This window comes from Struthio camelus, chromosome 3, assembly GCF_040807025.1.
Source record: "Struthio camelus isolate bStrCam1 chromosome 3, bStrCam1.hap1, whole genome shotgun sequence".
NCBI lineage: Eukaryota > Metazoa > Chordata > Aves > Struthioniformes > Struthionidae > Struthio > Struthio camelus.
The window spans coordinates 24,022,389-24,045,259 of record NC_090944.1 but is presented as its reverse complement, the minus strand read 5'-3'; the positions used below and the strand labels follow the sequence as shown (position 1 = coordinate 24,045,259).

The 22,871-nt window shown below is 43.0% G+C and overlaps 2 protein-coding genes across 5 annotated transcripts in view; one reads left to right on the top strand and one right to left on the bottom strand.

The window, feature by feature from the left end:
* The window catches only part of ATP6V1C2 (ATPase H+ transporting V1 subunit C2), a 21,083-nt gene extending 15,666 nt beyond the window's left edge, over positions 1 to 5,417 (top strand). For 3 of the 4 annotated variants that reach the window (XM_068937179.1, XM_068937180.1, XM_068937182.1), the window contains 7 exons: positions 439 to 537; positions 1,655 to 1,723; positions 2,697 to 2,789; positions 3,223 to 3,316; positions 3,609 to 3,706; positions 4,134 to 4,263; positions 5,009 to 5,417. In XM_068937179.1, coding sequence (XP_068793280.1) covers positions 439 to 537; positions 1,655 to 1,723; positions 2,697 to 2,789; positions 3,223 to 3,316; positions 3,609 to 3,706; positions 4,134 to 4,263; positions 5,009 to 5,104 — 679 coding nt within the window. In that variant the 3' untranslated portion in view covers positions 5,105 to 5,417. The remainder of the gene's footprint in view (positions 1 to 438; positions 538 to 1,654; positions 1,724 to 2,696; positions 2,790 to 3,222; positions 3,317 to 3,608; positions 3,707 to 4,133; positions 4,264 to 5,008) is intronic. The other variant, XM_068937181.1, reaches the window with a different exon arrangement.
* PDIA6 (protein disulfide isomerase family A member 6) lies at positions 5,333 to 22,871 on the bottom strand. The gene is made up of 13 exons (XM_068937178.1): positions 22,724 to 22,871; positions 19,464 to 19,605; positions 17,664 to 17,721; positions 16,819 to 16,945; positions 16,207 to 16,313; positions 14,087 to 14,220; positions 13,528 to 13,642; positions 12,419 to 12,559; positions 11,371 to 11,455; positions 11,206 to 11,278; positions 9,841 to 9,999; positions 7,672 to 7,768; positions 5,333 to 6,882 (listed from the first exon to the last, which is right to left on the bottom strand). The coding sequence occupies exons 1-13, from the start codon at positions 22,755 to 22,757 to the stop codon at positions 6,814 to 6,816; spliced, it is 1,341 nt and encodes a 446-aa protein (XP_068793279.1). The 5' UTR covers positions 22,758 to 22,871; the 3' UTR covers positions 5,333 to 6,813.

Below are 22,871 nucleotides of genomic sequence, written 5' to 3'. Positions count from 1 at the left end.
CTACTGCAGTCAAGATATGCCAGCTTTGCTATGGTGGCTTAGGTCTTTACTAGCATTGGTTACTGTGACTGAAGTGTGGTTACATTAGCAGCTTCAGACATGCACTTTTCCAGCATCTATACCCTTATTGTAAAAGCAATAGCAGCAGAATAGTACAATTTCACATAGAGGAAGGGCATAAACTAGCCTAGTGCAAGTTGCCAATATTCTTGCATTAGGGTTAGTTGCTTTTTTTTTTCTTTTTAATCACAGTAAAAATAAATCAATGGCCACTCTAGATGTGTAGACACGTCCTTTAGCTACCTCCTTCCTCATGTTCTCCTTCCCCAGTATATACTGCTACATACCTAGCAACAGTACCTACAGTGCAGTGCCTCCAGTGTGCTGCTGTTTGGGTTCCTGCTAATTGTTATTTTTTCTTTGTCTTGTTCACTGTAGGGGAAATTTGCTGACCCGGACCCTAGCAGACATTGTGCATAAAGAAGACTTTGTTCTGAATTCTGAGTATCTTATCACACTCCTAGTCGTAGTGCCAAAGTAAGGCTATAGTGTGTGCACATGTGCTCAAGTGTGGTATTCAGTTTCAGGCCTTAACACTTCAGGCCAAGCAATATTGGATCAGGTTGGAGCAGCTGATCTGCAATGTGTCTGGGGAATGAATGGATCTGTTAGCAGACAAAAAAGAACCTTTTTTGCCAACAATGGTGCTGGCACAAAAGAAAGAGACAAAGACTGCTTTAAACTGAGAGTAGACCAGAAATGGGAAGTAGGTTTCTAACTGTTATAGAGTGGGTTCTCAAACAGCCTCCTGGTAGGAATAGTAGGGGTTAAAAGAAAAAATTAAAAAAGCAGTTCTTTACTGGAACTTAGCCAGTGCATAAAAAGGATTAGACCTGCCATGCTCACAGAGCCTCTGCCAGTCTTGTATTCCTAAATGCCTGCATGTGGGATGACTGCCTTCACTGTCAGTGGCAAAGTTACAAGGTGTCCTTTTTTAGAAGCCTCCACAAAGCTTTGTCCTCTCAGTAGAGCGCTTTCTCAGCACAGATACATACATACAATAACATCACTCTTCTGTTTGTGAAAAATATTTTCAAAAAGCTGAGGTAAGTTTTTGAGTTTATTATCTATAAATGTCACCTCAGATTTATTTTCCCATAAACAGACTCCTCACTTTGCAAACCCTTACCTTTCCCTCGACCCCCTTTCTCCCATTGCCAGCACTTCCTATGTTTTCAGTATAGCCTGAGATCAGCCCTGGGACTGTGCATACCGAGGTAGCACAGCCAACCTGCAGACTAGCTGCATCTTATGCAGGGGTCCTGGAGCATGGGACACTGTGTAGCAGCCTGGACATGTGTGCAGAAGCCAGCCACTTCCCATCTTCAGATTCCTGCTTTAGACTCTTTCTTGTGCCAAGACTGAAGCTGAGGTGGGTAAGGGTGTGACACTGAGGGAAACTTTTCTGTCTTCAGAGCAGCTGGTGTCTAGAACAGGAGAGGACAGGAGAGGCAGTACCTTTATCACATAACCCAACCTGAAAAGCTCCAAGCTCCTACCCCAAGCCATTAGCTTAATTAACTACATCTATCGACACGTTTGCTTCCTAGTATACTGTATTTATCGACTGTGCTTTTTTCTGTGTTGCCCAAAGGTCAAGCTATGTGCAGTGGCAGAAGACCTACGAGTCCCTCTCCGATATGGTAGTGCCTCGCTCCACAAAGTAAGTTAAATTCCAAATTAAGCTCCCAGATTGCTCCAGAGATCCCTGCCATATTTCAGTCCTTCAAATTACGGGATCCTGGAGGGAATATTTGTCTAACACCTGGGTTCCATGTTAACATACAGATTTGCCTAATCTCATTTCTGCTGCAACCTTGACTGAAATTGGAAATTGCTCAGTTGAAGGAAAGTATAGATGAATGGAAAAAAAAAAGATTGTTTTTTTTTTTTTCCAATTAGCTTGTTGTTCCTTTTTCCAGTAATCTAGTTCTGTCTGCTTTCAATATTCACCAAAAAAACAGGGTGAACCATTTGCCTTCTGTGAAAAGCAGACAAACAACGTTACAGTAATCCAGGCCAAATTCAGACTTACGTAAACACATGTAACTTGACAGAAACCACTTTGACAGAGACCAAACACTATTCTTGCATCTTTAATTGCTTCCTGCTGTAGAAAGCTTAATTTAATTTCCAAACTGTTATTTATATCGGCAAATGCTCCATTAACACTTATCCTTTCACCTGGACTAAAACCTCCTTACTAGAAATTAGATATTCCACTGCTCAGATCAAAGTATATAATGAGATCAAATCCAGGGCACAAGAGTTGTCAGCGATATCATCTGAAATGGAGGAAGAAGAAAACATGGAGGGAGAATGGGAAGAAGACAGCTGTGTGCCACTGTCTCAAAGACGCAAGTACACAGAAAGTGCAGGAAGATTATCAGGAGACACAGAAAAAGCAGACAAGCAGAGCATGTGTGTACACTACGATGGGTACATCGACATCTAGATTTGAAATACCGTAGCTGATGCTACTAAAGTCTTTGTTCCCTATTTCAGTCACAGCAGATCTTGAAAAGCAGGGTATCATTCAGTATCATGAATGAAAAAAAGAACTGCAAAAGGGGAACATGAACAAGACGTGAGGGATTTGTCATGCCACATCACAGCAGTGAATTTCCCTCCTGCAGAATGATTGCTGAAGATGCAGAGGGAGGACTCTTCACAGTAACCCTATTTAGAAAAGTGATGGATGACTTCAAGGCTAAAGCCAGAGAGAACAGGTAACAATCACTGATTGCTTAGCAGGCCAGGCTAGCAGATGATGAGGATAAGCTGAGGCCTGGTCTTTGTGCAGAACAGTCAAATGCATCACTGCTTTTAAAGTTGCTTTGCTGTTGGGGCTGCTGCTGACCCTAAAGCCACTGAGAAAATAGGGTGGGAAAGCACTGTGACAGTGGATACAGTAAATTCATTCTTCAAGTCCCAAACTACAGATCCTGGAATTGGTCTTCTTTCTCTCCTGCTACACAGCAGCTGGAAGATTCATTCTTGCTTTCTAGGGGTAACTTTAGCTCCCATCTTCCACATACTTTAATGTGGTTAAATGACTAGCAACTTCAAAACATCCCATGCATGCTTCTCCAGAGGCAAAAGAAATGGGTGTGCATATCACATAGAATATAGATTGTGAGAACAAATGTCCTTCAATTATAGGTTCATGGTTCGAGAATTTTATTTTGATGAGAAAGAACTGAAATGTGAAAAAGAAGAGCTGATGAAATTAGCTTCCGATAAGAAGCAACAGTATGTAAGTAGTGCATGCAGTTGATAGCCTGTCTATTAACAGCCTTTGTTACCAGTGCACCTAAGCAGCCCTCACTCCCCACAGATTCCTGTGAACTCCATTTCGCACAGAAAGCTGAGGCACAGGGTAGATAACACAACCCTCCCAAGGTCACTCAAGTTTCTGATAAGCTGAGAACCAATGCCAGGCTGCCTCAGAAGTAACTTCAGCAGCCCATCATAGTTTTAATGGTGTGAGCTGTGGAGCCACTTCACACAGCAAAGGGATCACAGCATTGTTATGTCTGCTTTCATAGGGTCCACTGCTGCGCTGGCTGAAAGTGAACTTCAGTGAAGCATTCGTGGCTTGGATTCATGTGAAAGCCTTGAGAGTTTTTGTTGAATCTGTCCTGAGGTAAGTGGGTAAACATGCAAGGCTGGCAGAGAGAGATTCCTATAGAAGTCAAAATGCACAGCTCACTTCCTGGGGCTGTTCATCCATGGGTTGAGGACATCCCTTTTACACACACGGTACCAGGAGCCGAGAGGAGACAATACAGGTGGCCATCAAGAAAGAAGGTGACGTATGAAGTTGACAACAAATAGAGTTCTTTAGGAGTGCTTCCAGTGAAGGGGGAAACTCAAAGATACCGTTTAGTTCCCTTATGGCTTCAGAAAGAAAACGTGTTTAGGAAAGGAGGCATCACAACACAACTGAGATTCTGTCATGGTGATGCAGAAACAATCAGCTAGAATGCCAGGAGACTGAGGAGGGAGAATGGCAGGAGTGGAAAGGTGTGCCTCCTCCCAGGAAATGATTGTGCACATCGATGTGTTTTAAGGTATGGCCTCCCAGTAAATTTCCAGGCAATGTTGCTGCAGCCAAACAGGAAGTCCATAAAACGCCTGAGAGATGTCCTAAATGTGGTCTTCAAACACCTGGATGAAGTCGCAGCAGCAAGTATCATGGATGTATGTATTTGGACTACAACTGCATTTGTTATAGATTGTCACAGTTTAGCCAAAAGAACACTTCATAACTCAGGGGTTAGAGCAAGCAACCCCTCACACCTTGCAGTGCTAGCATCCCTGGATGCAGCTGCAACAACCACTGGTGGTTATAGATTTATTAGGATGACAGGTAGAGGCAGATGATCACACAGATTATTTACACTTTCTTTTGAAGTATCTGATGTTTACATCTGGGTCTGTTCCATTATGGCAGCTTGTCTAGGTAGAAATATTATCTATAAACTTTCAGACAAATGCAAGCAACACAAATGAATCCAGACCAAATGCTGAGACTATGAGAGCTCCCTCTTCTGTAGAGGGCTGTCACTGACCAGACAGACTTCTCAACTAGGACTTCAGCAGGGATACTTGCTTTCTCCCTCCCCATCTCTCAAGTGCACAAAAGATTATCCTCGTAAGGATAAACCACCACAGTTAAAACAGCTTAAGAACAGGCAAGCGTTAAGACTGACAATGCATGAAGGGAGGACAACGCAACCAAAGGTGAACTCTCAATGCTGACCGCATTAGAAGAAAGTGTTAGGCAGCCTAAAAACACCAAGCACGCACTAGATTCACATGGTGAACGCCAGGTGCTAAGCAAATACAAGAATCCATTCCACCTACCAACAGGGGTGTGCAAAAGCAACTGACTGCCCTGGAAGTTTACTTTCTGGTACTAAAGTAATATTGTCTCCTTTTACAGCCTGGCGTGGACATCCCTGGTTTACAACTGAATAACCAAGAATACTATCCATATGTCTATTTCAAGATTGACCTCAGTCTTCTTGATTGCAGCTAAGAAAGAAAAAAAAATTTGCTCAAACATAAATCTATTCATTTCCAAGCTTCTAATGTTACAGTAAAATGAAGCTTCTGCTGCTGAAAAAAAAAATGAAATTAGAATGCAGGTATCTCAGTAGCAGGATAACGGTGTAAAGACTTTCCTAACAATTCCAATAATTTAAAATGACTTCAGTATAAGTGGCTCTGGTTCACGGTTTTCAGAAAACATTTCAGAGGCAAAAGGTACTATGGTAGCATTTATTGTTTTTTGGTAAGTTACAAAGATGGAATCTTTAGTGGACTTGAAATAAAATGAATTTTAAAAAAGAGCATGGTGGCTAATGGATTTACTAGGTGTGTACAGTCATGGTTTTATAAACAAAGCAGACTTAAAAACAGAAGTAGAGAGCATCAGAGCAAAACCCCAAGCTTTAATCTTAAAAAGGTTAAGAAGTCAGATCTTCAAAGACTGCTGTATAACTTATTGTAACGTTACTTACAGTCCCCAGTACTCGCAAGTTTAGTTTCAACTGAAGTGTCTTGGCAAAAACATGTTCATTAGAGCTTGTCTGCTGGGAGAGCTTAGAGGCAGAGCATGTATTTCCTGTCCCAAATCAGTGGTCAAATTTTCATTTGCTACCAGCAGCCATTACATACGTTGCCCTTAGCTCATCCCTATAAAAGGCACTCTCTTACAGAGAACACTGGGTTACAAATATCCATATGAAATTATTTCCATGAAAGCATGTGAACATCCAGTTTTTTCATTCTTCTTATAAATTAGGCTGATCATACAAGGGTCACTTCACTAGACAGTGATACGCAAAGCAGCAGTAATACCACAGTATTTTTTTATTAAATACTGATGGGAAGTGAAGAAATATCAAATTTACAGGAGACAGCAATTCAACTCTTTTCTGACAGCAACTTCTCTAGCCATTTCATAAAATGGGATTAGCTTCACTGCTAACCCTCGGGAAAGACCGACAGCACCCAGTTCAGCACCAGTTTCTACTAGATGCATCTCCCATTTGAGCAGCAACCCAACTTTTGTTGTATTAACGATCATATCAATTCTGACACAAAGAAAGAGAAAGCCCCTGAGAAGGAGGAGGTAAAGGAAGACTAAAGAGCATTTAAACTAAGATTGTCTAATCAGGCTTTAGGCCAAACCACTGAAGATCTTTCACAGCAGGGGGGTGGTTTAGGACTCCACTCTCCACCAGCCTCTCTGTACTACAATTCATTTTTCAAGAGTCACCCAAACCTGGATAGTTTTTATCATGTGCACCCTTGTTACTCTGTACAAGACTAACACTGTGTCAAAAATATTTTGTTTTATTCTTTAATTGAAACAGAAGCTGACCAGGTTCCACCTCAATGAAAAAAAAAATCACATTTAAAATCAGCTACATTAACCTTCAATAACATTCAAATAGCACATACTGTCTCAAAAAAAAAAAACACCCAAGATGTTTCAAAGATCCATGTTGTCCTCAAAATATTTGTTACACAGAATACAATCAAGTTTACTGGTTACAACAATTCATAGAATTTTTGCAATGTTTTCTTGAGATGCGTACAGTTCACTGCTGCAGTGGATCAAATAGCACAGTGTCATGTGCTACTTCTCCATAGAAAGGCCACTGGAAAATCCATCTGATTGTGAACCAGGTTGCAAACCACTGCACAAACTCTCCCAAGAAAAGAAGTTTCCTGAAGATCTCACAGCTCATCTTTATCCCAGTCATCAAGATCCACATCACTGAGATCAATATCATCTTCCACGGGAAGCTGTGAAAAAGGTGAGGGTTTTGAGTAAGCGTCTCAGAAGCACCTAGTAACACTGCGACACCACTGACTTTGAAGGATACCTCTCATTTTAGAGGCAAAGCTCCCTCCATGGGCTTAATCACTCCTGTCCTATCTTCCATTCATAAAAGCTCAAAGGGTACTAAATACAGGCCAAGTTCTCAGAGTTAAGACTGGAAAAAGGGTATTTTCTACTAATACAAGTATTCCAGATATAAAAAAGCAATTACAAATAGAATACGTAACAGCATTATCACCATCTTCTGTATTTTAATTCCATCAAAGGAGATCAAGAGATTGTAGTGACTTTTTTCATGCTGGCGTCAAGCCTTAAACAAGAACTTACTCAAGCATTGTGTTATTATGCAGGCTTTACCTATGCACTTTCCAACAGCAAAACTTTGGTGGCAAGGTCAGTGGTTTGGTACTGCAGAATCAGTTTCTGCAGGCTTCAGGTCTTGCATGCATACACTGCAGCCTCCCCATTACCCAGCACAGGCTAATAACTCAAGTTTCCCTCAAGGGTTTCAATTTTCAGATCATATCTTAAGTGCTAGATAGGAGTAACTGTCTATCATAGTGTCAGACAACCAAAGTGGTGTTCTGTTTCTTCTTGGTGTTCTGGTAAGACTTAGGTAGTGAGATTTGCTACAATCTTACCCTGAAGAAAAAAAAGATTTTTTTGGTAGTACCTGTTCTTAATAACACTCTGTCCAGTTACCTCCCAACCTAGCAAAGCAACAGTACTTCTGAAGATGGAGAATCTCTTACCTCACCATCTTTGCCATCCCAGGGTTCAACTGCATTAATTTTAGGGAAAGCTCCACCACCCACTGGTGCGGTAGAGCCACGGCCAACAGAGAGTTCCCTAAAAAGAAATAAGTAAAAATTAGGTTTAAAGAATTCCTTTGATCACCAACCACCTAGAACAGGGCCTGCTTTGGATAAAAGGAAGTCAATTGATTAGCTTGCAGATCTTCAATCTAAACTGTCTAAAAGCAGTAGCTTTTCAAATTGAGAAGCAGAGAATGATTAAAAAAAGAATCCTGAAAGCAGTATTGATAGCTTTCAATTAGATCTAAAGATTTAAAAAGACAACTTTATTTGTGAGCTAAATGGTTTTGTATTTCAGCAGCTTCCCTAGTAATACTCATGGAAAAATGCAGCCTCTTTATGTGATATACACCATATGGTTAAATTATAGACTGTTCTTGGAGCTGGCTTAGTTTTGGGAGTTACTGGTTTTATACAGCTGTTACTGAAAAATACCCAGTCACTAAGTTTCTCTTTTTGGTCTGACTCTAAACATATGCTGGTTACAAAGGAACTCAAAGTAACCAGCTTCTCCTTTCAGGCATCCCACTTGCACTTGCTACTTAGGCTTAAGCAACCCAACATTTTAACACACTGAAGAGCTATTCCCTTTGTATTCTTTCAGTGGCAAATCGAACTGAATAAGTATTCCTGTCTAGATGGAGTCTATCATTTTTTTGTGCTTTTCTCAGTGCTGATGTTCTTGATTTCGGTCAACACTGGATACCACCTATTAGATTATAAATCCTAACTGCATTCAGTTTACAGAGTTAAGTGCCACCTATACTAACTGTGACTGCACTGCTTTTCCTATAAGGCAGTACTGCTGAGCTCAAGTGTAAAAGAAGAAATTATTCCACAAAGTATTGCTCTGTAGTAAGAGAATGTCAATGCAATCGTCTAATTTAATAAACTGTTAAATTGGTTGCTCTGCCCTGGAAGCACTAACCATGCTGGCCAGGAGAAGTTTCACTAAGACAGATTTTACAACCGAAGAGAATTTGCTATGTCTGAAAACAGACATTTCTCTGACATGCATTAGTACAGACTGTCTGGTATGCTCTTCTTGCCTCTGAATCCTAAGTTTCACTTAACCCTCTCAATCTTTCCTTTTTGGCATTGTCTTAAGAAAAACCTGATGTCTTGCACATATATTTATGTATGTATAAAATAAATAAAACAATATAACACCCTTTGCATGAATCCAGCAGGAACAGGGATCAATTAATGTGCTTCCTATGCTAAGGCGATACATTCAGTTACATTTGCTTTTGCAATTATGACTGTCTTCTGCCGTTCTCCAAGCAGGAACTTGGAGCTTATCACTGCTAACATGGATTCTCAAAGCCTTTAACAAACCTTTTGGCAGCTGGGGTTTTATCCAGAAGCAGGGAGCTGCAGTAACCAAACGCCTCACTTTGTGTTCCAGTAACATTAACTGCTCTGATTCAGCAATGCTGCTGCCTTGCCCTCCCATTTTCTTTCCCATTCAATTCTGCTCAACACTGGCTCTCCCCTGATTATGCAAGAGGCTGGTTCAGGGAACTCACTGAGGAGAAAACCATTCAAACTTTGGCTGGATTGGTTCAGCTCTCCAGAGCAGTTCACCAGAAGTCTAACGTCAGAAGGACAGGGGGGAGAGGGAAGGCTGCAGAAAGATGGCTAGCAACAAACAAAACCTAAACAACACTGATTCAGGCTCACTTATATCATTGCGAAGTGACATGGTTTACAATTCTCAATTCAGGATCTACCCATTTACTAATATTAACCAGAATGCACCATTTGAATGAAATACTATTATTACCAAATGCTATGGATTCCTTTGTTACCAGAGAAGCAGAATTCCTCAAGACCAAAGAAAACTTTTCTATTTTTGAATGGTCATTAAAACCCCTTCGGGGTTAGACTGCAAATGGCCAGCTTCTTGACTACTCCTGTCCACCATAAAAAAAATGGAAGACTGCTTTACTAGGTCCAATCCCACTTAAGTCAGTCCCTTAATCCAATGGATACCTATCATCTGAATACTTTTAAATATGCAAGCCTTATCTCATCCAGGACAGCCTGTTCTTGCGCTAAAGCCACAGCCCCAGTTACTGAAAGATTTAAAGAAACATTTAATACCTGAGAAACTCATTAATCCCCTGCTCACTGAAAGATCCTTTCAGAAGGGCAAATTTCATCTTCCGTGCATTAACAGCTGCCATTGCCGGATACCCAAAGCCTCCAATCCCCAAAGAGCTCTCCAGATCCGACTGAGCACCGGCTTCTGTCCACAACCATCTCGGGGAAAAAAACGAAACAGAAGTTAGTTAGCAAAGTCAGTACAGCTGTTCCAGAATCACATATATCCTGAAGCCCTGCAGAGTTTGTGCTGGTGTATGAACTGCCTCACAGCATTACCCCCCCTCTCACTTTCTTGTTATTCAAGTCAACAGGGGATAGCAGGGTCCTGATTTTGACCCATGCAGAAGAAAGCCCTTCATGAACAGCACCTGTAGAGGCCAGCTCCATGCTCATGACTACTGAAAGCCAGATCAGAAGAACAAGTATGAAAGACATTCCAAGTCAAGAACCGTATTACCAACTTCACAAATTGCCATACTCCAACCTACACTAAGTAAGGCTAGGGCCCAAAGAACAGATCTAAACCTGACTAAGCACTGCCCAATTCCCACTGCAGAGGATTTTCGGCCAAAGACCGGAAAACCAACATTTTCACCCAGTGTCACTTCCTCATTGGTGAAGCCTCAGTTCCTCGAATCTCAGCACTTCTCTCCAAAGCATGAATGCCATTTTGTCCCATTTTCAGAGCAGTCATTGTGTCAGAACAGCTCTTACTTTCTAAAGAACCCTATCTAACATTCCCTCTTCAGCAAAACTGTTGACTTCTGGAAAAGAGAAGAGTCTCACAGATCCTAACCTGCACTCTGAAAGAAGAGGCAAAGTCTTATGGCCTGCTCCTTTAGGAATGTGAAATATGTTGTTAACAGACCGCCATTTACATTTGTACTTCATAAACCAACAGTAACAGAGGGACACTTGCCAGCAAAAGGTGCCAAAGAAATTAAATATTCACTGAAATATTTTAGTGTTCGGGACAACAATAAAATATGCTTCATCTGATCTCATTAATGTTTAGATATCACCTTCTACTTATAAATGATGTGAAAAGGAAGGCAAAGAAGCAAGAAAAAAAAAACCTAGCCATTTTAGAGCCATTAATGCCCCCTGCCCTGACAGTCTTGAGAGTTATCCAGGGACTCACTAAGCAGACTAGGTTTCATTCTGCCATGACTTCACAGAACAAGATGTGTTCATCCCTACAACAACACTAGGTACAGTTGGAAAAATATCACTGTGTGAGAACCTGAAAAAGGAACAACTATTTGCAGATGAATCCCTATCACGCAATGTTCTCTTCCATTGCCTCTTTCAAAATCTCCCATCTCTACCAAGAGGACCAGCCCAACCTACGACGACACTTACCCCCACATTTTCTTTTTGTATTTTTCAGCCATTTTTAACATGACATCCAAGTAAGAATTCCTCCCTGAGGCTCCTGTTTGCCAGACAGAATTGCACAAATTAAAATACAAAACCACATGCCTTAGGTGACAAGTTCATATAGAAGACTGCTTCCTTGAATTCTACCTGTGTCAAGAATGTGAGGCAGGACAGAAATGATGCAGAGCTGATGAGCATCACAGGTACTCTTCAGTACATCTTCACTAATGATCTAGAACAAAGCAGAAAGTCAGTGACAGTAAGACTTTGGAGTACCCAGCTGTAACTGCACTTCCCTTCCACCAGCCCACAAACTCCACCCTACTTGATAAAAAGCTTCTGGAATAACTTGACATAACAGCTTATAAGCCTCTCCTACATCACCGGTTCCCCAAAGCAGACTCAAACGTTCACAAAGCCTTCTGTTAAAACTTGTAGCAACAGGAAAGCAGTAGCAGTACACAGTACTGAACGTTGCTTATAAGGAACCCAGTAAAATGTCACTTCTTGCTCAGAATCACTGTCCCTGGGACAGTGACGGTATAAAACAAACTACTGCTCTAATAAATTGCAAATTACTCTGCAAATAGCACACCCAAACCTATGCATGTGCCTTGTCACTATCATTCATGCTGTTGTTGGCATAAGGAGAGTCAGCAGGGTGCAGTACTGAAGGCAGGCAGACTTAATTGTCACTGACAGAGCAACACCAGCGTTATGTGCTTGTTCTACTATCTTAAAAAGGAATCAATCCTTTTATCTAGATTACCGTTTCACATCTACCTCCATCAAGCTGGAACTGAGAACCACCACATGACAGTGGGGCCTTTTAGATAACAAGCAAGATCACAGGCTTTGTCCAACTCCTAATAGATGGCACTGTAGATGACAAAACCCTGCCCTCAGTTCTTAAGAGGGACCATGGGCGCTTAAGAGTAACCGTGGAGTAACGCAACCTTTTCACCCGTTCCCTCTGGGAGAGGATTTGGACACAGTGGTAATCCACCCTGGTACCAGCACCGTCAGTGCCGTCACTGTATCAGTTCTGACAGCCTATCAGTGAAAGATATATTCACAGTAAAAAAAAAAAAAAAAAAGGAAAACTATGTAATCAGGCTTGTGATCTTTGGATATTTCTGCCCCAAAATTGGGCACAAGCAGAACATTTTCGCTGTTTTATTTACAGTCAATATACCTCCAGGAGCTCAGGTGGTGGTGCGTTATCAGAAAACAGATCCAGAGCACGAGCAATGATATCGGACCTAGTTCTTCCACCATCATAATCAACAGGGTCTTCTCCTTTTTGGAAGATTTTGATTGTGGGAAATCCACGAATCTGCAAGGGAAGTTAAAAGTCATCATCTCAAACAAAACTGAACATTTACGGTGGAAGCTACCTGCTACTCTAATGTGCTCTAGATTAAGATGAGGGGAATAGAGATTTATCATTTAAATGAAACAAGTCTCAACACGTTATGACTAAACGTTTTAACAGTTTTGTAGCTCTCTGTCAATAATTTAAAATAGCGTCAACACAACTGAAACACCATTTCAAGTTTTATGACTGATGAAGCAGCAATGGTCTCATCAGTTTAGAGGCAGTAAGCACTACATGTTTCAACATCGGCGGGACCATCCTAACCCTTCACATTTTTAAGATATTCAGGTCTTAAGATCTTAATCTCACTTTGGCCCTGGGAAGACAGCAATGCGCCTTCATGGCAACAAATGGATCCTCAGGTCCCTCTGCTACACTTCCAATAAAATTTGGCCAGTGTCCTTGTGACTGCCAGCCACATGCACTTAGAGGGATACTTTAAGTAGCACACTATTAAGCTTCCCTGTAGTGTATCACTGAAAATTAAAGACTACCACTAACTGATCCAAGCAGCTAACGTTTCTGGAGTGATTCCTGGTAACTGTCTCCAAGGAACCAGTACAGTTCCTGTACAGGAACACATCTGTGTTCTGGAGACAATCTGGCCAGCATACACCACAGTCTGAAAGGAGAGGCTTCTTACTTAAGCCTTCTTGTAAGCTGTGCAAGATCTCATGGAAACAAGCAGTCTTCTTCATTAGCAACATCCATATCTGCTCTACTTTCCTCTCATTCCATTTTTTCATATTGTTACCCCACATTCAGGAAAGAATTTTGTGGAAAAATGGTATATGCCACTCTTAACAATATTTTTAGTATACAACACTAAGAAGCACCAGGTTAAGAAATAGTTCTTTAAGCATTAAAGGGAAATTTGACTTACTAGAGATGGAAAAGGAATTGTAACCACTGCAGAGCACACTCACCCCATACCGGCCTGCCAGCATCTGATTGACTGTTGCATCTACTGCGGCCAGCTTTACTTTTCCCTTGGTTTGCTCCTTCACTTCAGTGGCAGCAGCCGCCCATTCTGGCTCCAAACTGAAAAACAGAGATCATCAGTGCTCTAAGCATTCCCAAAGCTAGCAAAAGAGCACAGCATGCCAATACTAAGCAACGTGCTCCACTTGGAGGGGAAATACAGTCTTTGCAACTAAGTCTTTGCAATGAATGACAGCTAGCCTGACTACTCCAAACAGTCCTAAGTCCTGCATCAGAAAGAATGAAACAATAATACAACTTCTTGATCTTATTTCCAGTGGTGGGTGGGAGTTTTACTACTGAGCAGGAGCGCAACGAGAAAATACTCTTACACACTGAGCAGCAAGTAGGTCTTCTCAGCAGGAGAAGCCCACATATATTCAGTGAAACACCGTGTGATAAACCCACTTCTGATGTGGCAAGAGGTGCAAGATCCCAAGGGATCATGGCTATTCCACACAAACAACCACTAACTGGAACCGAGTTGTCAAAAAGCTCAGTTACTTTTTGCAGTGCCCACACCACGGGGCGTAGAACTCCACCATCCACACATCATCACTATTCATGACGTTCTTATCAAAGCTGTCATCAGTCAGCTCAATCACATCCTTCTTATCTCCACCTCCGCTCTCTCGGCTCTGTAAGAGACAAACACAGACCCTCAAATAAGAAATAACCAAACCTGGTCTCCCACACAAGCCATCTCCTGTGTTAGGTTGTACCAAATGGTCTGTATTTGAGGTAGACACAAGACAGGCAGCATTGTATCAGGCAATTTTCTCATTGTAGAGCTGGAGGCAACAACATCCACAGCCTATTCCCATAGCACTTCCAAGAAAAAGCAATTGAATCTTCACCCTAAAAAACCGAATTCAGGTCAAACTGTACCTCACTGGAAACATTCCCACATTATCTCAGCTATTCTTCCTCAGGCCAGTGAGAGAACAAAGCGCTCACCATCCTCGCCCCACAGTGCCCTGGCTTCCAGGCTAAAGAAAACATGGGTTAATGGGGTACACTCTACCAGGTACAGTCCACCACCCAGGTCTTCTGCTGGGTCAACCTAGAGGTCAGAGTGTACTTGCTGCATGAGCTAGAAGCAGCACTATGAGTCAGAAGCTTTACAACTCACCTTTAGGGAGAAATCTGGCATGGAAAACTGCAGGAAGAACATTACCATATTAAAAAACCGCATCCACCCAGGTTAGACTAGGACTGTGGAAATGGTGACCCTAATACCAAGCAGAAACACCACCACGATCCTTGGGAAGGTGACAGACCAAGTTCTCCTAGAAGCCATCTCCAAGCATATTTAAGACACAAAGGGAGCAGTCAGCACAGATTTACAGAGAGGAACTCAGGCCTGAAGACTGGCTTGGTGGATGAGGGGAGAGCAGTGGATGCTATTTACCTTGACTTTAGTAAGCCTTTTGACACTGTCTCCTAGGACAACCTCACAGACCAACTGATAAACTACAGGCTAGATAAACGGACAGTGAGGTGGACTGAGAACTGGCTGAACTGCTCAAAGGGTTGTGATCAGTGACACAACGTCCAGCTGTAGGCCAATCAATAGTAACACCCCAGGGGTTGTTACCAGGGCCAAAAATGTTAGCACCTTCATCAATGATCTGGAAGACGGGGCAGCGTGCACACCTTCAGCAAGTTTCCAGATGATACAAAACTGGGAGGAGTGATTGACAAATCAGGTGGGCGTGCTGCCATTCAGAGGCATCTCAACACACTGGAGAGACGGGCCAACGGGTTAACTCATGACATTCAAAGGGAAATGCAAAGTCCTGCACTTCGGGAAGAATAACCCCATGCTGGGGGCCAACAAACTGGCAAACAGCTTGGCAGAAAATGACCTGGGGCCCTGGTGGACACCAAGTTGATCACAAGCTAGCAACGTGCCCTTGCAGCAAAGGCCGACAGCCTCCTTGGCTGCATTAGGAAGAACGTCACCAGCAGGTCAAGGTGGGGTGATCCTTCCCCTCTACTCAGCACTAGTGAGGTCATACCTGGAGTGCTGGGTTCCCCAGCACAAAAAAGGCTAGATTTGCTCTAATACTTCCACATCAAGGGCCATGATTTTTATGATTAAGGCTTGGAGCATCTACCATATGAGGAGAGGCTGAGGGCGCTGGGTTTAACCTCAAGAAGAGAGGGCTCCATGCAGATCTTATCAATGTGTATAATTACCTGATGGGAGGGAATAGAGACAAAGCCAGACTCTTCTCTGGTGCCCAGTGACAAGACAGGAAGCAATAACATTGCTTCTTAATACATAAAAACACACAAACATTTTTTTACTCGAAGGCAGTTGAACACTGGAACGGGCTCCCAGAAAAGTAGTGGGGTGTCCATCCCTGGAGATGCTCAAAATCTGACTGGACGTGGTCCTGAGCAACCTTCTCTACCTGACCAACCTTCTCTACCTGACCCTGCTTTGAGCAACGGTGTTGGACTAGATAGTTTCTGCAGTGGAGAGACAGCAGAGGTCTCTTCCAACCTCTACTGCTCTGCGACACTGCTAATAGACAGAGCTGAGAGCACAAGCCCCTGATCTCCTGCACAGGAGAGCCTCCAGTTACAAATAAAATTGCATATTTCTTGATAAATACCTGTTTCCCAGAACTATATCCTCCACTTCTGCCACTAAGACGGTCTTTTACCAGGGACCGAAGCGCACTTAGAGCGGCATCGACAATGGCTTCACTTGTCCTGCCACCTGCAATGCAGCAAAATGAAAAATTTAACACCAAAAAGCAAGTTTAAGGCAGATTACTGGCTGAATTCTAAATTCAAGGACCAAATCATCTTCTGCTGGATTCAGGCAGGGTAGGACTGTGCTGTGAGTGATGCGACACTAGTGGTGGGACATGACTGATGAAAACATACAGCAGGACTCACTTAACTTCCAAACACTTCCAAACACCCACCTTATCTGAAAGGCTGATGACTAGGGTGGCAAGCTCCTAACAAACAGGAAGAAACAATTCCCTGGAACTGCTTATTTACCTCCACCAACTACAAACTTGGGATTAGACTAGACTAGCTCAGACGGAGACAGGCACAATCTGGTCAAACAAATCCCACTTGTCTGTCTCTCAAATAGCTATTACAAGCATTAAACAGGAAGAAAACACCACATAAGGCAGCATTAACAGCTAACACATTTACTGTCTTCAAGGATGTTTTCAGGCATGCAACACACAAAAGAGAGTGACATTTACCCTGATAATCTTCTGCTTTGTTTTTGTTGGCTCCAAAAATCTTGATAGTTGGAAATCCTCTGACACCATACTGCCCACCCAAGGACTGATGCTTATCAGCATCTACTGCACCTACTTTCACTACACCCTATTGAAATAAGAAAAGAAACCGAGTAAGACTAATCTTCTACTATGATTCAATGCATTTTATACTCTGCGCATGCTGAACAGATAGTTATTAGAAAGGTAAGAGAACAGTCACCACAAGAAAGTCTGTTCCCCCAGAAAGCATTACATCATGCAAAACTATATGTGCCTAATTCTTTCCTCACCCTGAAGAAGTTCCAAGTTTTAAATAGTTGACTTTTCCTAAGGGAATTTAATTTATGCAGGAAAAGTTCAGCAAGTCACTGCATGACCAAGTCTTTTGCAACGAAACAAACGTTCATAACCAACATCATCATCAACCAAGTGTTTGTCATGCTGCTTCTGAACCTCAAAGGCAGCTGACAGAACACCAAGGAAGGAAAGAAGAAAAACATAGTATTTCAGAGGATGGCAGGATTCTAGTATCTTGATGGTGTTAAAAGCAGCCTTGGAAAACAGTAATAGAAATTCACTAGCACAGAATTGTCTTGCTACCTCTACAATGGCTTCCTTTTATAAAGCAAACGAAATTCTCATATATTTTAATTGCTTGTGAGAGGCCAATCCTCAGGCTGGAGAAGTACGATTTTTGCAAGCACGACAAAGTGGTACGCTTTAGGGGATTTCCCCTCCCCATTCATCTTTCTAAGCCAGGTGACAAAGGGTCAAATTGTCCTCAATCAACAACCACAAGCACATTTGGAAAAGGTTAAACTTACTTTTAATGCTGTTGCTGCTTTCTTCCACTCAGGGGTTAGTCTTTGACAATGACCACACCTTTTAGGAAAAAAAAACAGAAGTTTTCATTCAAGTCTGCATGATTATGTCCAAGTATGAGAGTAGCCTTGTTGGGTTTGGAATTACAAAAGGGTCACACAATCTGCAACCTGCAGGAGACTTTAGTTCTATTCACAGCGAGGGGAAGAGGCTGTGCTACCACATCACATCACAGCATCACTCAGACATTTGAGGAAAAACCTCAAGAGGCATGTTTTGCAAACATACCCTGCAAGCAGCATCTAAAAATAAGCAACAGGGTAATTTCTAGCTCAGCAGCTGTAAAGGCAGAATTGACTGAAAGAACCTGGATCACCTAACACTGTTAAACCATGGAAAAAGGAAAAGTGGAAGATGGAATTCCATCAGTCTTTCCGCTGTGAAGAGAATTCCTACAGAACAGAACAGTTCAAACTGGATCAGTGGTGATGTTAAAGTGACTTCAGACACCTTCAGCAGTAACAGAAGACTCATACATATGCACACACACTACACTTCCACCCGAGTTTCCTTTAAACACTGACCAGAGAAAACATGTAACCCAACACACCCAATTAAAAAGCAAATCCTATTAATCCTAGATATAAGTTAAGCTGGATGGGCTCAGCCTGGAAGTGATCTTATCTGTACACTGCTGGGTAACATTTCACAAGGGATATCACAAGACATTGCTTTATTTCAAGTAATTATATAGAATGGTGGGGAGTCATCTAACACTTCACAGGAGAAAAATCCAACCCCTTGTTAAAATCACAAGCCAGTTATAAAACGTTTTGAGATGGATGTGAATAAAGAAGTATAAGTTACCCAACTTTTCTAATACACAGGCAAATGTGGGCACCAAAATCCAGGTTTGCACGCTGTGTTTGCTGCAAGCTAAAACAGACCTGAGATGATGACAGAAAAATTATTTCTAGAAATAACTCCTTAATGAGACACGCCACAAACTCTTGCTCATCTGCTGCAGGTCTCCATGGCAGGAGACCAAGAGCTGACTAGCAACCAGTGTGCTATCATCGCATCACAGGTCTGTGGGAAAAGTGAGCTGGCCATTTAGTGACACCTATTCTATACCTCATTCCCACTATCCAACCTGTAAAAGCTGTAGCAACACTAAAACAAGAGGCAGCTAGCTTTTCTTAAACCTCTCAGTGCAGGTGCAGTCAGGCTGCGGCAGTGAGAGGCCCTTTCTTCCAAACGCGGAGGTTTGGATAGCAGCAGTGCAGGGGATGCCTATGAAGGTGCAGTGCGCACCACCAGATTTTAAACAGAGGATGAAGCAGGTTGTCAGAGACTCTGGAGACAAGCAGGATGGGAGAAGGAGGTGGTAAATTAAGATTGCATTGGAAACAGTAACTCTGAATGGAAATTCTAAGTGTAAATTCAGGTATGTGCTTTCATTTCATCGTCCGTTCAGGAAAGAAAAGTGAGGGACTTCCTCTCTCATCTATTGCATTTCAATCAGTCATTTTTAATACTAATCTCCACAGAAAAACTGAAGTAGTAAAATGGCATATAAGAATTTGTTGTTACATCCTCTCTGCCAACTCAAAACTAATTGCTCCCTTTTTCCCAGGTGAGAATGTCGAATATAGGAACCCCAACCACCGCTAATTTTGCTAGTCACATGGCCATGAAACCGTGTTGCCAACAACAGAACAAAACCCTTGACTGGTCAACAGCAACTTCCTGTGATGCTTCTGCAAGGTAAGAGTAAGCAAATGCGCAGCTGCAATACTTACCACGGGGCATAGAACTCAACCAGCCATAAGCTCTCACTCTGAAGAACCTCCTTGTTGAAGTTTGTTGGTGTTAGCTCTATCACATCATCACTGGCCGAATATAAACCATTAACAGCCAGGAACAACGTGCAGCTCACCGTGCCTAGAACAAAAGCAAAGCAGTCAGGGCTCCTGCAAGACCATTTATGGCTCTCCTGCTTCCACCATCAAATCATCTCCCCTCCCCCCTGCTATCCTATAAATTAGAAGGAAAACAGAAAGGGGATTCCAAATTCACCAGAGAAAAGGAAATTAATGTAACATGTCTTTCCTCCTGACTTAGTCATGGCTCCACAGAATCACATAACAGATTCTCTGTAGCTAAAAATAGCTGAAATTGTGCCACCCCTGTTAAGGCTTTCCACAGAACTTCGCTTTGTCCAAGGTGCAGCCCTAACTACTGCTACAAGACAGAGCTTCCACATGGATCTCCCCCAAGATCAGCTAAATTTTTTCTCAGTTTTCTTACAGAAACTCCTAAACCAACTGCCTATTTCTCCTACGCAATAAGGCATTTTCAGAACTGTGTTGTCAAACACATCCTCCATAGGCTCATATTATGCAGGACCTTCCCAGCTTGTCTTAGTATAGTCAGTTGGACTGATTTAGGACCAGCATTCGATGCACTGACAGCGTAAGTAGCTTCTTCATTCTTGTTCATGGGGATCCGAACCTAGCATTGGTTCGTCCCTCCAGTGATCTGCTGTTCTTCAGCCTAATAGCTAGAACTCCCTGGCTAATGAGCCAAGCACCTGTTGAACACACACACAAAAAAAAAAACCACCACCACCACACCACCACATGCATACAAGGATATGAAGTGTTTCTTAACAGAAAGTTAATTGTTTTGGTCATTTCTAGACCTTGTTATTGCTTCAGCTATTCAGGACAAGACCTCGCAACCCCTCCTTCTACCTTGTCAAAGAGATTAAGAGATGACCTCATGAAAGAGGATAAGCATCTTTGTAACAAACCTATACAGCAGCAGACTCTTAATTCACCAGAGAAAAGCAATAAAAGCTCAGATAGGGAAGATAAAACTAGATTAGAATGGTTAGCTTTGTTCCAAGTGGTTAACAACTTGAAGCGAAGAGTGAGAATCTGCCACCCCTTATTCAAGACCGGATATGAGAGAAAGATACAGTTCAGTGATGCAGAAACTCTACAGTCTGTAGCACACACACAGACTGCACAGCATCACCGGCCTTTTATCAGTTCAGCTGAAATAAGGTCAGTTTCATTATACCTGCTCTGCACCTGAGGGAAGCTGAAAGAAATGACATCCTTCACATTGCTTAGAGGCTGTGCCAGAGATCAAGACTGAATAGCCCACTGCAACCCAGTGCTCCATCCATTGCACCATACTCCCTCCTAATAGCTTATTCTAGCCATAGAACTCAAACCCTTTCTTTCGCAGGGGTCCTACTTGGTTTCCACTAGATTTGCATTTCTCCCTTCAGCATATCCACACACAAGCAGCACTTCATCAGCACAGACCAATGGACTTTCAGGGTGATACGCGGCTGTCACAGCATGTCACAGTGACCTACAGTAACAGCTGCCACCAGGCTAGAGCAAGAAAATAAGGATGCAAAAAGCTACGTGAATGCTATAGTCGCTCAAGAGAGACAAAAACTCCTCCTTAGATGAAAGGGGGCCATTAAGCTGAATCCAGCACGTTTCACCTTCACCTAAGAATATATTCAGAAACTGAACAGAACTCACTCAACCATTTCTGTCACTTCCCAGATATTTCAACACAAGAACATCTAATTTGTAGAAGAACATTTGCCAAAGAGAGTTCACAGAAAAAAGTATATCGAGAAATTCACCTGATCATATGGCCCTGCATTTTTTTTAGTATGGCTCTCATACTAGCGTAATTTTCATTTCTGTAGTTAAATATCCAAGGTTAAATTCCTCTTTAGCAAAGTAAGGAACAGATCACTTTCCTGCAAGAACTTAAGTCAGGAGAACACAAGTCTTTCCTTGATACGAAGGCCAAAAAAAAGGAAAAAAAAAAAGTAACATAGTTTCAAAGTTTGTTGTTTTCCAGTGTAAATGAACCACTTGCATAGCAGTGCGGTTAAACTAAATAAGGAGGCTTCATGTTGGCATTCCTACTTCGCATCGAAAACCCAAAATGGAACTTAGAGCTGGGAAGAAAAGCCTTCCCTACGAGATGATGATTCTATAAGCTTCTTTAAAAAAAAAAAAGAAAAGAAGAAAAAAGAGAAAAGCAACACCCTGCATCTTCTGCAGAACATTTTGGTGTGGTGAAGTTCACATAGCACTGCTGGTGGGTGCTCAGTGAGCAAGATCTCTTTGGTTCTGTACGGTGTTATCTGCATCTTCAGTAGTTTTATAAAGGGGACTAACTAGGAACACTTAATAGATCGCTTACTGGTTTATTCATCACAGAAGACCGGGCAACAGGGGGCAGAAGAAGGAAATACAGTTCTCCACGAACACCTCCCTTTGTTTTCCCATAAGAAATCTCCTACTATCTTGTATAGCACTAGATCCCAGTTCACAGCAGTCAAGTAAATACAGTGTCACCACTTACAGGAACTGAAAGTGTTTTTTTATTAGAATGAAAAATAAATACTGATTTTTGAGGTGTTTTCTTTGTTTGATCGCTGGGATCTTTAAACCTTCTACCTTCCTTTTTGTAGGATGGTAACCCATCAACTGGGGCATGTTAAGGCAACACATCGGCTGGTGCTGGTAACATATGAAAAAGCAGCAATCTTGGCACTTACTTCCTCTTCAGAAATAAACTCAAATCACCTCTATGACTTCAGACACTTCCTCCCGTTTAACTTACCCCCTTCCTACCTTTTACCTCAGGAAGTCAGCGCGGGCGGCCCGGTTCTCCCCGCACGCCGCACAGGTGGCGCTTCTCCCCGCGGGGAGGGGCAGGCACGCCTCAGGGCCCACCCCGGACCCAGCCACCTGCTTGGCCCCAGGACCCCACCGTCCCCCCCTCCGCCACCACGGCGGGGAGACCTCCCCCCACCCCGGCAGGGCCAGAAACGCCCCTGACGGGAAGCCGCGGCCCCCCCCCCCCAAGGGGGGCACGCCGCGCACCGCGCTCCCGGCGGGGCAGCCCCAGCCCCCTCCCACTCCCGCTAACAGCCGCCGCCCCCAACGGCCGTCCCACCGCGCGACGCCCCCCCCCTCCCGGGGCACGAGCCCACCCGCGCGCGCGCGGCTCCTACCCCACCAGAGGCGTCTCGCGCCCCGCGCCTCCATGGCCGCCGCAACACGCCGCCGCCGCCGCCGCCGCCGCTACTAGAGCCTTCCCCGCCCCTCCCCCTCCGCTCCCACGCGCCGCCGCGTTCCCCGCCGTGGCCGCTGCCCATTGGC

Excerpts from the sequence above, each read along its gene's own strand:
- PDIA6 (XM_068937178.1), bottom strand. The coding sequence starts at position 22,757 with ATGGAGGCGCGGGGCGCGAGACGCCTCTGGTGGG. Across the intron at positions 13,643-14,086 it reads TGGTGTGGGCACTGCAAAAA|TTTGGAGCCAGAATGGGCGG; the intron begins GTAACTGAGCTT and ends TCTGTTTTTCAG. Across the intron at positions 11,279-11,370 it reads GCCTCACATTCTTGACACAG|GAGCCTCAGGGAGGAATTCT; the intron begins GTAGAATTCAAG and ends TCTGGCAAACAG.